General features: G+C 40.7%; 1 protein-coding gene across 1 annotated transcript in view; it reads left to right on the top strand.

Annotated features, from left to right (window-relative positions):
* The first annotated feature begins 20 nt into the window (after nucleotides 1–20).
* Nucleotides 21–16,541, top strand: part of LOC308064448 (uncharacterized protein) — a 51,449-nt gene continuing 34,928 nt past the window's right edge. The window contains exons 1-2 of the mRNA XM_080388971.1: nucleotides 21–13,426; nucleotides 14,042–14,642. Of these exons, the coding sequence (XP_080245097.1) occupies nucleotides 14,190–14,642 (453 nt within the window). The 5' untranslated portion in view covers nucleotides 21–13,426; nucleotides 14,042–14,189. The remainder of the gene's footprint in view (nucleotides 13,427–14,041; nucleotides 14,643–16,541) is intronic.

Genomic DNA, 16,541 nt, shown 5'->3' with positions numbered 1-16,541 from the left:
GAACAATGTAGCGTCTCTCCCTCAGAGGCTGTGTGAGGTGTGCCGTAGGGCGACATGTCCATGACTGGAGCTCACTGAGTGCTGTGGCGGCTCTTGGGCAGAGCCCCGCAAGGCTCAAAAGACACCCCCACCCTCCCACCGGTCCTGCTGCCGTGCCTGCACTGGCCTTCAGCCACTGAACACCTCAAGCACTGCCCTGATGGCTGCCGGGCTGGGGTTGAGGGGTGAGACGGTGGCCGAGGGGCAGTCCCTGCCCCTGTCACTGTCACCATCCCACCGGAGGGGGCTCACTGACAGACCCTGGGCAGAGAGGGAGGGCCCTGGGGCAGGGCGAGCACACCACAGCCTTCGTGGAGGGGTTCCTGGCAGAAAGGGCATCCTCCCTTGGGGTGAGGGAGCAGGGGGAAGATAGCAAAGCTCTGTCCCGCAGGCTGGGACCTTCCCCAGGGAGAGAGGCCCACCAGGCTGCCTCATGGGTCACCAGTCCCTGGCAGCTGTGAGGGACCCTAGAGATTTGGGAATGATGGTGGTGGGACACCTGCCTCATGCGGGAGGCAACACAGCCTGCCGGCTGCTGTCTCGTGGGAAGGCGAAATGCTCACTGGAAATGATGTTGAAAAGCAGAAAACATACCCAGCTGTTCCCTGATTCCCACGGGTGAGGAGTGTTGCTAAGAGAAGGGGAACACAGTGCTTCAGCTATGAGTTTTGTCAATGTCGAGGCCTCACTAAAAATCCTGCTTGAGGTACAGCCAGTGCAAATGATGGCCCTGTCTCTGGAGAAATGGGGTGAAGGACAGGACGGGCTCTCAAGGGGCTGCTGAGCAGGCAGAGCCTCAGCTCCCACCCACGGCATGCTGGCTTTCTTACTCCAATTTTGAGGGCAGCTACAGAATGGAAGTATGGGTGGCTACAAATGTAATTGACATTCAATACCTTCTTACCATTTTTTGTGAAATACACCATAAGGTAAAAGAGCAAGACCAGTTCAGAGCGAAAACAGCAGAGGAGAGCCCCACTGCTCAATGTGCAGCAGTGGATGGGGTGGCCACAGTGGCGGGTTGGCCAGTGGATGTTGCTGACGGGCCCCCAGATATTCTGTTTTCCTTGGGTGACCATGTCACCAGAACTGGCAGGTGAGCAGGGGTTGGTGTTGGGAGTTTAGGACATGAAAAGAGCACACATATATAGGAACTTGGGTGTTACTTTCACTGCTTATGAAGTAAGTTTTCAGAGCTTGCTATAGATGCTGCTTTTTATTATTATTTTCATGTTGTGGTAGCTGTGCAGTACACTGCATAGCAAATACGTAGTGAAATTTTCTTTTTTTGTTGCATGTATCCCATCTGCTGTTTTGAAGAAAATAGTCTTATTTTTATATAAGTCCTCATTTCCTACCACATTTAAAGAAAGAAAGATACATGCTGCGCTGTGTTGTGTTGCACACACAGAAGATGTGGCTATAAGCTTCGAGAAGACAATGCATATCTTCTTCCTCCACCTGGGGACTGCGTTGTGGTAGTGGCTGCACGTACAAGGTCTCTGCTTGTTAGTGGGTTCCATTCTGCTTTTGATGGCTCCGTGGTGGCCCTGCTTGACCCTTTGCATTCAAGCAGTTCAGAAGGAGGTGGGTCATCAGTACATGGTGTTAAATAAAGGCATAATATCTCAATGCAGACAGCCTAAAGCTAATCCTGTTTTCTGACACATATCATCTGGAAAATGGACCTAAGTTATTATTTAGCTCCCCATAAAAAGTGGCAACTTGCTTCCCTTTAAATTTCATGTGCTATCTTTTCTATTTATGTATTAGTTTTCTTATAATAATAATTACTATGAGCTGGTGAACCTGCAAAAGAGTCACAGTGAGCACAGGAGATCAAAGTAATTTTGGGCTTGCTACGAGCAAGGAAAGGCAGAAGAAAGAAAATGAAAACTATATACAAAAATAAGTAACAGTTGGAGATGATGAGTGAAAACTGAAGAGAAACACAAAAAACCAGTCTAGAGAGGAACATTTTTGTGATGGAAGGTTATTGATAATGATAATGATTAAGTACATAACAGGTATAACTTGGATTTTATTATTTAGACCAAACGCTACTTTAGATCTTTGTAGGGTGATCTTGTTGATGAGAACTGTGAAATTGTGTGTGTGTCGTTGCTACAAAAGCAGCAAGAAGATGGTACTTGAAGCTTTCAGAACTTTTTCAGGTTTGGAAAAAATAGTTTTAGATTAAGTGCAAATGATAACATTTTAAAAATGTCAGAACAGTTTGTCTCAGGAAACATCTAAACTGTTCTGACATTTCTGCTTAGTTTTCAGATAATATAATAAAAGCCAAGGAAATGATTTTACGAAACCACTGAAAGAGGCTCATAATCTGTTTTTTTATGTTGCTGCTGCTGAGCAATCAGACTATTCCCTCCTACCACCTCCTGTGGTAGGAGGCACCACCTCCTGCCACCACCTATGGATTAGGAGCTCATACCCTCTTTGAAGCAGCCTATGTAAAGTACAGCTCCAAAACAAAAAAAAAAAAAGATGTTTCAGCCTTAATTTAGCTCTTAATTCTGTTCTGGGCAGTGTAGTTGCAGGTCCTGCAGGCTGAAGAGGGAATTCAATGGCATTTCTTCTATTATGGGTGAATGAGATTAGACCTGGTGGTAGTGACGTGATCGCTAACCAAGGAATTGTTTCTGTGGGCAGCTTTGAGCATAGTCAAGTTCCTTTTATGAGAAGTTCCTTAAAAGAAATTCTCCATTTTTGGTTGAATGAACTCCATTATCCAACCTAAGTTGACAAGTGTCTGGTTATTATTTAGTCAAGAGCACAAAACATGCTCATTAAAAACTTAATTTGATGGTGAAAGTTCTTACCCACCAGGTTGGGATCCCTTTTCCTACAGGCTGAAAAGCCTGTTGCTTGTACAGTGTTCTAGCTGATATCTATAGACAGTTTTCTTTAGATTGATAGTATTATGTAACCCAACTGTGTATCCTGATCCACCATTCGTATTTTTAATGAAAACACCATCTTCCATTTATTTTCATTGCCTTTTTATTAGAAATACACATTGAATTACTGCATTCTCAATTTGATCTGTACATATAAAAGCTGAGCTAAACCAGTTGAATTAATACCCGTCTGCAGAGGAATGAAGCTGGGTTAATTAGCATTGATAATATACAGCTGTGGGCTGGCTTCAGGGGTGGTGGGTTGGCTGATGTGGATAATGTGCAGCTCTGGCTGGTTCCTGCTAAGTAGTTAAATAGCCCTAAGGAGTATGGAAGAGAAGTACTGAATGAAGAGAGACTAGAAGAAGCAGAGGGACTGGCCTGAAGAGTACAAACAGCAGGACAGTAGAATCTGACCGACAGTAAAAGCCTTATTGCAGCCTACTAGTTTGTGCTGTAACACCCTTCTATCAAAATATTTTAAAGCTCGAACTCAGTTTTAGTATAGCTTTGTCATTCCTAGACATTTCTTTTAGTTAATACAAATTAACTTAATAAAATACATTTAATCTGTAGTAACTGAAACATTTATAAACTTGTGATTCACTGGGGGCTGGGGAAGTAGGGAACACTCAGCTCCTTCAGGAAAAAAACAATGGCTGGACACCAAAGTAAGAGCTTCTCTTCAAAATAGAAAATATCTGTCATCTTGATTGACGTCGGGCATAGACAGCCCTGATACTTTAGTACAAAACATGTTAGTTTTATTTGTGAAGGATTTGTGCTTAGTCCTATCTAGTGGTTATGAATTATAAAGGAAAAAAGCTACCTAATGACCAGAAAGCTGGTGATTATTTTTTTGTTTGTTTCTTAGCCTGCAAAGGATCATCCAGCTATGGTTTTATTGTGATTTCTGGTCCAGTTTCTGAAAAGCTTTTACAAAGGTGTGGAGCCATTAGAGTAGATACAAGTGGAACTCTACCTGCTGTCCTTGATTTTCTCTGCTTGTCTTTTATTAGTATTCAGTTTTTAACCTATGAATTTCTGGTAGGTATCAGATCAAGTTTTGCCTCTAGTCAACGTAATTTGTTATTGTTTTTTGCTAGTATCAAGTATGTTTTTTAAAAAAACAATTTCTAGGTTCTGTATTCCATTACAAAAATACAGAAGAGAAAAAGGTATAGAAAATGTACTGTTAAAATGTGTGAATGATTGTGTATTTATGATGCATGGTTTGATTTCTAAGAGAAACCTATTTATGAAAGTTAAAATAGTCTTATTAATGTATCGTTGGTGAATTACGATATGTTATAATCTGTCTCTAGAATTTTAATAGAAAAATGTAGACACCTTTGTATTTATTTTTCTGATTGAGAGTTAAAACAGATTCCACTCATAACAACAGTAATAAAAATATCGCTGTTTTCAGAGGCTTTTTTCAGTTTATGGTGGTTTTAGACCAGTGGATATATATGTTGATTTTACACTTCAGAAGCAACTGCTAGTAATAAAGGACAGTATCAGCAGGAACGCAAAAAATTAAAACAGATTGAAGAACCTGGTGTACCTTTTACATTGTAGTAATTTGATATGAACACAGTGTTTGCTAATGAAAGTATTAGGTGCTCTGGGACTGTCATAAACCTAAGATTTTTTTTAATAGGTTGATCAATGCAGGAAACATTTGTTTTGTCTTCATTAACCTCTCTTGTTCTTACCTTAGGCTGCATGCGGCTGGGTTCATTACAAGTATTTCTAACCACTATTGCTCTCGACAGTTTTCTTCTTTCTCAAGTTTTCTATAAATACATGTTGTTCTGTAACTTAACTTTAAAATACATTATTGAAGAAATCCATAGAAGTAATGGTTTTAAGATGGTTTTATTGTTTTTACTCCTTTTCACTTTGTTCCTTTTCACTTTTTTCTGGTTTTTGCCTTTATTTCCATAAGGATACAAATTATTGTTTTGTGGTAATGACACAACACTACAGAAACATGTTAACTTGCATAGAATTCTTGCTAAAGTTGCAAAATATTGGACAGAAAACCTCAGTGATAGCTAATTCTACTCACTTGATTTTTGTGTGAGGTAGTATCTAGAACACTTGCTTATTTCAACTTGAACAACATTTAAAATATTCATGCTGAGATTATCCTGAACTGACTTTCTATCTCTTAAATCTCTATAGATATAAGGCCCAAAGACATGCTTTTAATCACTTAGTTTAGCCTTATAATATAATGATTGTATGTTATAACTATATAATGAATTACATATGTCCATTTTAAGCTTTCCCTTGTTGCTTTCCTCAAACCTAAGGTCTGTGGCTAAACTGGAACTGTGTGAGCTTGTTGCCTGTTCTCTCCCCCAGTGCACCTTCTGAGGGGGTGGTTGCTGCTTCTTGTCAGTGAAGGAGGAAGTGAAGAACCTCCTTTTCTCCAAAAATAGGTTTCTTCCTTTCAATCTTTAAGTATTTTTTATCTGATCTTACTAAGTTTATAATGGCGAGCTTTTACTTTACCATGAAACAATCACTGGCGAGTGGGATTATGTCTGAAGGGACAACAGCTACTCCTGTGCAGAATCGGGTGCAGTTATGCCTCATTGGGGTCTCAATAATTATGAGGGTTAGGCTGTGTGCTTATTGTGCGATTTCAACAAGTATTTTTGCTGGCTTTGCTTATGAAACACTCAAACAAAGCTAGATGAGTAATTTTTGTTGGATTTGCAAAACTTAGTTGTAACAGTGCATTATTGTTTCGCACCAGGAAGTGCTGGTTTGTTATGATCCCTGTAAGAAAGGCATTCAGACTCTGTAAAGTATCATTTAAAATGCTGTTTTATTAGAGCTAACGCAACAAGGAGAGAAGAACATAGACATAAAATAAGAAATCCTCGGCTGCACAAGCAAACAGATCTTTGAAAAATCGCACTGTATTATTTATTATAAAGGCATCTATTTGATATGTTTACAGATGAAAACTGTGAATGACCTAGACATATCAATAGATAACATACATTATGGTACACATTTACCCTTCTTTGAGGAGGGTGCTGGACTAGATGATGTCCAGAAGTCTCAATGGTCAAACTTAACCATCTGTTCTATGACTCTACTGATGGAAATAAGCAGGTTGCTTAGCTATCTTCTATTTGGAAGACTATGTAATATGGAAAACACCATCTGTCTTTGTTAACTGTGCACCAGATTTTTCTTAGTAAGTCAGATCATTTTTAAGATAGTGTCTTATCTTAGACTTAAATCAGTCTAATGGCTGGTGCTTAGCAGCTGAATGTCTGTTGGTTTTACTGCATGTAACTACACATTTAGGTGATTTTTCTCTGTATTATACTATTCTATGCTGTTGCAATTCTGAAAATCTGTATCAACAGATTGTTGTAGGTACTGATTGGCACTTTGTCGCTATCTCACTTAGATGGTTACTGAAATCAAAGAGGCTTTGTCCACTAAATTCAGTCCCTGCTCAGCTTGTTACAGTAAGTTTCTAGTCTATATCTATGTATTTTCAATTCCCAAAGTTATTTAATTTAATGAAACAGCATAGTTCCACAAGGAAGGAAGAAAAAACATGAATAGTGCCATAAAAACTCAGCTTCTCTTGTCAGAAACTTCTCTCTCTGGCTTCCCAGTTGATTGCATTATAGGAGAATATTGAAAGACAATTTCTTACGCATTTCAGAGTCTTGCAGCCAGAGCAATTTGTAATATTCACTAAGGGCGAAAACACTCAAGACACTTAAATGAAGATACAGCACAGGTAGAATGAAAATATTGGTGGAGAATATAAAAAAAGTTCTGTATTTTGCTGCTTTATTATATAGTGTGTGATCTCTAATAAAGTAATGGTTATTTGGTGGGGAATGCAGTGAATTAAGGTGGAGTGGTTTTTTTTATTTGTTTGGCCTTTAAGTAAAAATATATTTTTGTGTAAAAAATTCTCTCAAATAATGCTTCATTGCAGAAATGTTCATAGCAGTTTTATCTAAATGTTATGTTTTCATAACAAAGGTTACAGTAACTGGTTTTAAGGGAAAAGGGAGAAGAAGGTAAAATAAAGGCAAAAAAAGGGCCCAGTCTGGACTGAAGTACAAAATCCAAGTTACAGACATTCTTAGAGCTTTGTGAAGGACTCGCAGCAAACCTCAAACCCAACATCTCTTTGGAGGATTCTGCCTGGATGCTGTGGTTGTAAAGAGTCTGTGAGCTTTCTGTCACTGCTTTTGATCATCTGAGAAAAAATGGCATTTATTGTTAGGGCTATAAAACCAGGTTTTTAGGAAACCTTCTTGACTCCAGTTTCTCTTCTGACTTCTACCCCACAAGACAACTTTTGGGAATGCAGTTATCAGAAATGAATATTCCTCAAAACCTGCTTCCTCCTACAAAGGCAGCTAACATAACTAAGACATGGACAAGCTGTTGGGTACTCCAGAGTGCCAGAAAAACTCTCGAGTTATCTCCAGCAGATAACTGGAGCATACAGGAATCCTGTTAGATATGGACTCATTCATATCCTCCTTGCCTCAGGATAGGTGTCGAAGCATCTGAGTGGGCTGAAATGATAAACAGAAGCTACCAGATCACAGTGCAGGATATAGGATCTGACAGCTACAAACATACTGGGTAATGATTTTAGCATATGTTTGTATATGACTCTTCCCATGGACCTTAATATCCTATAGAACCAGGCATCGGGGAAAACCTCATGGGCAAAATGCTAAAAGGAAACATCAGTTTTTATAGGATCTGACATCAACGGAGACACACTCATATTTACGGGGTTCTTGTTGCAGAGAGGTTTATGCTCCCAGATGCCCAAATATTGACTGTCACTATCAGATGCATCTTGTTTGTTTGGGGAAGTTTATCCAGAAGAACTCTGCATGAAAGGAACTTACAGTGAGATTTTAAAATATCTTTACTTAATTAAAAACCAAAGACTCAGCTGTCAAAATAATACTGCTCCTGAAAAGCTGTCTTGCAAAGGAAGTAGAGGTTAGTGATAAGTGGCAGAAAGCTGGTTTTGTTGGTGTAAGCTGTACCCACTTATTGTTGCTAGGGTCTCTCATAGCCAGTGTAGCTCCATTGGCAAAGTGGCCTTCTGTGGACTTTGCTCAAGGTGGGCTGGTAACTCCAGCTGGAAAAGTGGGTGTCACAGTATAAACAGACTGAGTTAATTATGTGGTGTCACCTAGTTCAGAAATAGAGCAGTACTCCGATTTAAAAAGTGTCTGCAAATCATCGCTACTGTCTTCTTGACACGAGTGTGGAGGCTTGGATGTGTTTGGAAACTTTGGGCTTTTAATCAGTCTGAGTTTAATAGCCAGTAGGTTATAAAAAAATGCCACTGTTCATTGATTATGAATTTTTGAATTTTCACGCTTAATATGAACATGTTGTGAGACAATCATAACATGTTGTGAGACACTGATACTATCCTAAGGATCCCTTAAGATTACTTCAGAAAGCACGTGTTTCTTTTAGGTGTAAAATTATTTTCATTTTTACATTTTAAAAAATCACCGGTGTGCTTTGATTTTTGTCTGTTTACTCACTCAGTGCAAGATTTCCCTCTAGTGGGTAAAACCCATACAAATTCTCTGAAAGTATGAGGTAGTGTCTGTACTATCTAGCTTTTGTAATTTTACATCGCAAAAGATGCACAGGAATGTCAGACTTGAAATAGATGTTATTCCTTTCTAGATGTAATCAAAGTTTCTTTGCAGACTGAATGAACAGAAAACACAGCCTCGACCCTTCCTCCAAACGTCTGCCAAAATGTAAGGGAGAGAACTGGGTCTAAGTTCCCCAGTCACAGGTCTCTTCTCTGACATTTTGCCTTTTTTTTCCTTGCATTTGTTCATTCTTTCCGTTCTCTTACAGAGCTGTTTGCTTGTTTTGCATCTCTGTAGTACTACCTGAGTTGGCCTTGCAGCAGACAGGAGAAGGAACCAAAGGATCTGTCATGTAAAGGGAGCTGCGTGCCAAACAGACGTTCTTTCTTCGGTGACTTTTACTCAGCTCCAGCAGTGCAGAGCACTCCTGAGCAAGCCAAACAAGGCAGCTGTTTCAGTGCTTCTTTCCTTCTCTGATTTCTCTCTCATTCCCTCTTCTGGCCCTGCGAGGAGCAGGGAAGCAGGGGTTGCCACTTTGTCTTGGCTGGAAGAGCTGCCTGCCACATGGCACACCGCAGTGGCCCTTTCTAGTCTGTTGTTTCATGTGCAGCCTTACAGAGCTTCTGCTATGTATTTTCTATCTGTTTAATATCCCAGGATATCTGTAGGAAAAAAAAAAAAAAAGAGGGAGAAAAGAATTATTAAGATGCCTTTGAATTGCATCTTCGGAATGTTGAGCAGATTTAACTTTACCATCCTACATTTAACAGAGATCTTATTCTATATGGCATGGTGTGTAAATGAGAAAGAAAAAACCAAACAAACCCTGACCCAAGCTGATTTGGAAGTTTTCAACTGTGACAATAATTCTGCCGTAGTGAAACTTGAATGAGCAATATGCAAGGCAACAGAAATCTCTCCTGGGGAGTCTTTACAGAGGCCAAGATAAATGATATGCAATTCAAGCACCCTGGGACATCCTAAATGGTAGATAGTAAATGAGCTGTGCTTAAATGAGAGTAATTCATGTCAATGACATTATTACGCTGAATTGTGGCTACTGTTACTAAGCTGCTAGCAGTGTACACTCAAAGCTGGTAAACAAACCACACTAACAAGTTACTGGTTCAGGAAGAGGAAGCCCTCACATTAGGCTGTTGCAGCTGGGTCCTGGGGGAAGTCATGAGCTGTCTGAAACTGCTTATCCAAAAAAGCAATAGGAGCAAGTACCAAAAAGCTGAGCAAGGAGGTCACACTGCTGCCACGTGCTTGCAGGCTGTCTGGGGCAGACGGCTGCCCATGTTGCCAGCACCTGGGTGAAAAGGAGAGATTTTAAAAACATAGAAAAATGAGTCTATGCTCTACATTTTGGCTGCTTTTAAAGATTCCAGCTTGCTAGTGAGGCAGCTGGCAGCATCTTGCTGGGAGGACACTGGCACCCATTTGGAAAAAGAAGGGAAAATGCTAGAAATGTCAATATTGAGGTACACAAACTTCACAGAAAATCGTTGCTGCAGCAGAGGCAGCAGGCCAGCTGGGGCTGAGAAGCAGCATCGCTCCACTGCACGGAAGGGCTTCAGCACTGCTCCTTGTGACTACAGTGGCATGAACGATGGTCCAGTGGCAAATACTGAGACAACATGTGTGGAATTAGCCATAGATTAGAAATAATTTGCCTGTGTTTGGTGTCAGTGCTCACAGTAATGAGTTTATCAGTTGTCAAATAACAGCTTTCAAATGTATCAACAATTGTGGTCATATATAACAAGTAACCACTTAATACAAATAAATGGCTATGTTCCTCACCTTAATTAAATGTATGGTTTCCTATTACATCATCAAACAATTGTATACTGCACAAGAAGAATAAATCTCAAAGTATAACGAAAAGCAAGTGTAAACATATCACAAAGCCGTTAAAAACTTAAAAAACCTGCGATCATCCAACACACCATCTAAATGTATTTCTCAGCACATCTCTTAGAACAAAAGACTTGAAGATTATGATTAAATCCTAATTATCACTAGGAACTATCTGGAAACTCCATTTTGTTTAGGTTGATACCAGTCTTGCTTTTCTCTTGAATCACTCTGAGGTGTGAAGAGTTAGATATGGCTCTGGTATTACTGATAGTTTGGTTTTCCCCTATGAAATTCGTTGGTTAGCTAAGTATTTTTGGAAATTATTCAGTACCTTTAAAGAAAAAAAAATGAATGGATTGTTTGTGTTGATGTATCGTAGTTTTCGCTACATCAGTTTAGACATATTCCAAAGCATACAGAAGTTAATGGGAATTAATGGACCAACTTAATCCTTTTTATGTTATTATTGCTTTTTACATTGTATATTTATGTTTACAGAGGCCCAATATAAGCCTGAAGCAGCTGCACACTTATCTGAATAAGCAGATTATAAAAGAAAGTGTCATTTTGTTATGGGGTTGAACTATTCCCAGAAGAGAAGGATCGAGCTCTGCACCTGGGATTGTTAGGTATCAAGCAGTGCAGATACAGAACAATAAAAAATTCATCAGATTTTGGAGAATGCACGGTAAGTCCAGCTTTTTCCATGCTTATTGAATATTTTATATGCTGTGCTGCTTAAAAGAAAATTATCAGCACTGATTTGTGTGTTCTTATTCTGTTTTTCTGTAAGCATCAGGTTTGTGGCTGTTGCTCCATCTTGTTGCTATCTCCAATAAGGAGACAGCTGGAGAAATTCTCCAGGGTTTAGGAAGATTCTTCTCCCAAAAGTCTTTCAGGAAGAGGGCTTGCCTGGGGTGGCTTCATGCTGACAGCTCTTGCGGTGTTGTGTGTCTGGCTCCGAGGCTCTGGCCGAGGCTGGCATACCAGAGTGGCCATAGATAACTTCCTAACGCTCTTTTGGGGAACCTTATTAAAGCTGTCATGGCTTTCAGTTACATTTCTACTTGTTTTCAGGGGAATTTGTGAGGATTTAGCGGTGTTAAAGATCAGGTCACATCTGTGTAAGCATACTGACTTTATGCAAGTAGTTAACACAATAGAGTGTCTTAAAATGACATGGGTGGAAGGCTCTGTGAAAGTGCAAAGCATTTTACTTATTCATTTTGACCAGTATATACTGGAAAACTACCTGAGACAAAACACATTAGTCTATATAGCAGTTTTAAAGTGAAAACAATCTGCAAAAAACAGAGAATCCCCACAAATGCTTTACAAGGCAACCGTCAGCCTGTGCTGTGCTTCCCTGTTTGCTCCTGCCAATGCCAAGGTGCTCAGTGCAAAAGTATTTCTGCCTCACACGGACTGCTTTTGACCTCTTTGGCCATATTTACTGAGGAACTACTCTGCCTGCTGGAGAAGGGGAGGCTTCGTGTGGCTTTGATTGAGTGTTGCAGTCCAGGAAGAATGGCAGGGATCAGGGCTGTGGGTGGGAGCTTCTGTTTACTCACCGATTCCCTGGCAATTCACAGCAACAAGGAAGCAAACATTGGAAAGGTTTGTGGTGCAGCAAGTTTTAGTGTTCAGTTCTTACCCAAACTAAAGTCAGCTACCAGCCTAGCTGGTTGTTGTTGACTTTTATAAACAAATTCTTACCTATGAAACCTCATCCATTAAGACTACACCCCCATGCCTTTCTGAGATTACAGGATACTAAACTGATGGAGAAGATCAACTATGATGGACAGTTGTTGGAATTTTTATTTTTAGTGGGATAAAATCTGATACTGTCAAGTTAGTCACTCGGAGATCTCCTTATCAGCGTCAAAGTTGGAATATCTTCTTGCTGTTGGTGTCAGGGAGTTTTTCTCACAAAATCCAGTTCTTCATGGTTCCTTACCTGCTGTGCAGCGGGTGCAGTGCCTAAAGCGAAGTATGTGTTTGGAGAGACTCTTGGCAAATGTCACCTGTTTCCAAATCGCACCATTCTTAGTCTTCAGATTATATTTCTCTTATTTGTATTTTGGATGAAGCATGACCAGGACAAGGAGTTTCCATGCTCCTGGTGCAAAATGTGGTGTTGGTGGGACAGGCCACCAACAGCCTTTTTGTTGCCCCAGTACTCAGTAGTAACTGAGAGTAACCTTCATGCTGCTCAGCATTTGAACTTTGTACCCTATGAATAACTAAGTGATTTTTATGGGCGCGTGTTGTTTCCTAGGTTTAAAAAAAAAAAAAATCAAACAAAAAAACCCCAACTGACTTGCATATAGCATTATACTCAGAAAAATCATTGGCAGGTTGGAAGTTTTACCTGTTTGACCTGAGGTGGGGAGGCCCAGGAATGTGGTGTTCCCTTTTAAGCTTTGGAAGGAATTGCAATGTAGGGTCGTGGGCTCTACTCTTTTCTTTAAATGTGATTTCTTAGCCCATACTTTCTGATCTGTCCCTGCCCAGTCAGTCCTCTGCCTTCACTATACCACCTTGCTTTGGTGGTTTTTTCACTCCTATTGAAGATTCGTTCTGTAGGGTTCTTATTTTAGCGTACAAGCACCTGCCCAGACAGCCCAGACTTCTGTTGTTTTACATTTGTAGATTTCCAAAAAGTTTCCAGTGGAAGTGCAGATTACTTTAAAGGGAGTTTAAACCTGCAAACAACATGTTTCCTAGCTACACATAATGTATCTGTCAAAGCAGGTATCGAACGTGGTAGGGTGTGTATACATCTTATGCAATCCACTTACATTAAAGTAGGAAGAAGACATTAAATAATTTTCCTGCTTGCGAATGAAGATCTTGGAGACTCTGCATTCCTCAAAGAATGTGAATAAACTACCATAGAAGACAAGATGGGGGAGCTCACTAGCTTCAGCTGCTGAAATATACCCCCCACCCCAATTTTTTAAGGTAAGTAGCAAATGCCTGCCCCCTGCCTCAGAAAGACCTAAAGTGTCCAAGTGCCTAAACAGGCGAAGCAGAATGTTTGTGTTGTGCAGCTGTCTCTGCCATACCGCTCTCAGGGAGAACAGATGCAAGCTGTAGCAGTGTTAGTCTATCTTTCTGAAATAAACATTCTTGTGAGCTACTTAAACATCAGGCGGTTTTCTAGCAATGTTTTCCTTTGTGGTTTTTTTTCCACTTGCCATTTGTTTTCTCTTGTTTCCTCCTGTTATCCCCATTCCTTGCTTTTTGCAGTCATCTTTGCACATTAGGCACTTTCTCTGAATTTAGAGGCTGAAGATTTAACTGAAAGACAGGGTCAGGACACTTTGGCAAATGCTTCTAGTGGTAAACAGGTTTTGGTTTGTGTTGTAACAGAGCCTTACATCTGTTACTGTTTGTCTGAAAGTTTAGGATTTAATACTGAGAGAGCAGGCAGCACATCTGAGCCATTTCAGCTGGCAGAAGTATTGTGATTTTGTAGGTTTTTTGTATTGCATGTAACCTAACAGTATTTTCATGTGTGTATATTTATGTATACTTTTCTCTGTACATAAATAGATATATATGTATGTTTTACAGTTACTGAAGTTGGAAGATACTCTACATTCAGCCTGGGCTAAAAAAATAATCTCTTGCATGGAAAAAAAAGAAGGCAAAGCACAGGATTTACTATGTCAGTATGACATGACACATTTGTTCATGGTGGGTTTTATTGCACATCTCTAACATGGATTGCAGAAAGCAGGGCATGGAAGCAGATGCTTTTAAGGAGGAAGACCATATGTCACAGCAGACAGCCAGTGATCTGGCAAACACAGTGCCATCTTCCAAAATAATAATAGAGAAGGTCATGCCTCCTTTATCCCTGCGTTGGGTTGACAATACAAATGAGTCCTCTAGCAAGGAGCGTCCACTTTTATACAATTCAGAAGCCAGTGGTATGATAGGCAACAGTAATGTCTCCACAGATAACTTGGGCCACAACCAAGCTTTTCAGCATGCAAGGCAATTGTATTCTCCAGCCAGCTCTGATATTTTTCCTCAGAAGTTGACTCCCAGTGTAGCCCAGGATGGAATTCATGATGCAAGTGACACCTTGGAAATGTTCACTCCTCCTCTGCTCCCTGCCTCAGAACCTGGGATGAACCACTGTGCTCCTACCTACAAAAACATGGAACAGGTTAGTTTGCTTTATACAATCATTGAATTTATAACTGCATATTATACATTTCTGATAGTTGTACAGCCACTTCAGGAAGAAAGGGCCTGTAACTTTTGTGTCTGTCTATAGGCAGGAAGCCTTACTGGCAAGCCCTGGGAAGTTCATCATAACCTGGTGTCTGATGCTGTTGCTCTAATGCAGGCGTCCTCAAACTACAGCCCGCGGGCTGGATACGGCCCCCCAGGGTCCTCAATGCGGCCCCCGGTATTTACAGAACCCCCCCGCCGGGGGTTGAGGAGGGAAACCAAGCAGCTGCAGATGGCCTCCTGCCACTTCATCCGCGCACCGGCCCCCTGGTTAAAAAGTTTGAGGACCCCTGGCCTAATGCATCTACGCAGTAAAGTGCTTTTCCCAAGAGGCAATTAAACAATTTTCTTTTGTTTCTCTTGTTTGATAGTTAGCATTACGTACCTCCCTCTGGTGAAAAAGATTGCATGTTCTGGCTCCATGTTCTCATGTGGGTAATGGTTGTGGGGCATGTTCATGTTCTTTTTTCCGTATGTCTTTCTATCAGTTCTCTTCTCATGCTCCATCTCCTTTTTTATCTTTTTTTCCATTTCTTTTTCATTTTCTTCTTAGTTTTGACAAAGTGATGGACAGGCATAACTCCACAGTAACTCTTCCACTGAGTGCTCTATGTTTTTCCCATAAGACAGGAAACAATACAGTGCTTTAGTTGCATATTTTAAAGAAATTTACTTTTTCCAATACAGTTGAAATTATTATTTAGGATGTGTCTATGATGCCAGTCCTCAACACTTCCTCCACTGGAAGTCTATCATCAATTTAATATTTTTTGATGATGGCAAAATCAGAAGTACCTGCGCTAACAAGTCTGCATCGTCTGCCTCTTGCCCTGAGCCCACTTCGCCTCAGGGCTTCTTTTCTTGACACCGTTGGTACCACCTCTGCACAATAGACAAGAGTTAGGAAAACTGTTGTTCTTCAGTCATATGTTGGGAGACCTGCAGCTGGGCTGTGCCAGTGCAGTGCCTCCCAACCATCTAAATGTCCTGTAGCTGAGGAGTGCCAAGGGGGGCATGGAGGCTGCCCTGCAGTTCCCCACTGAGCTTCTCAAGGGGATATTTAGGACCCTGTCAGGAGTCCTCACCACCTTCAGCTTTTCTCTAGTGAAGACTTTAGTACTTTACACATAGGGACAGGAAACTTGTTATTCCTTGATTGCTGGGAAATTATTAGTGTAGGTAAGGCTGCAGTTGCAGATGACTTCTTGTGAGTCCGAGGACTCTGCTGCTTCTTTTCTTGGGTGACATAAACTGGATCATTAAGTTTAATGACCAGAATGTATCCTGTGATACCCTAAACTGTCAACAGCGGGTCATAAAACCTGATACTTGGTCTTGGGCATTCTTTGTTCTTTGGTGGCTTCTGGCATCTGCCTATGTGAATTATGTGAAATGTTCTCAAAAGATTCTGGTAAACAAAAAGTGAATTTGGGGTTTGCTTTGTTACATGGTGCTCCTCAAGTGGTACCAGACAGAGAGGCAGTAGAGGTAAAATGATGCTTCCAGTCAAACTGCTGGGAAGCTCCTGGCACCAACAACATGAGGATGTCTTCATGCTGTAAGTTTTAGTTCTGTAACAGATCTGGTACTTCACAATAGATTAAAAAAAAAAAAAAAAAAGACAGAAAAAAAGACTTGTCTCTTGCACTACTGATCTCTGGTTGTTTAGGTTGTTCTGGTTGACAGGACAGAAGAAACAGATGAGTGGGAGGAGGAGTCGAATAAAGATAAACTCAGAAAAGCAGAAGGCCAAGGGAAGCTGGATAGATGTGTACCTGCAGGGAGGCATGGGGGAGTGCCTGGCCTGCAACAGGACTGAGGAACTAGTGGC

The sequence above is a fragment of the Falco punctatus genome (assembly GCF_963210335.1).
Source record: "Falco punctatus genome assembly, chromosome: 5".
Taxonomy (NCBI): Eukaryota; Metazoa; Chordata; class Aves; order Falconiformes; family Falconidae; genus Falco; species Falco punctatus.
The sequence above is the reverse complement of the archived record's forward strand: the minus strand, read 5'-3'. Positions and strand labels throughout refer to the sequence as shown.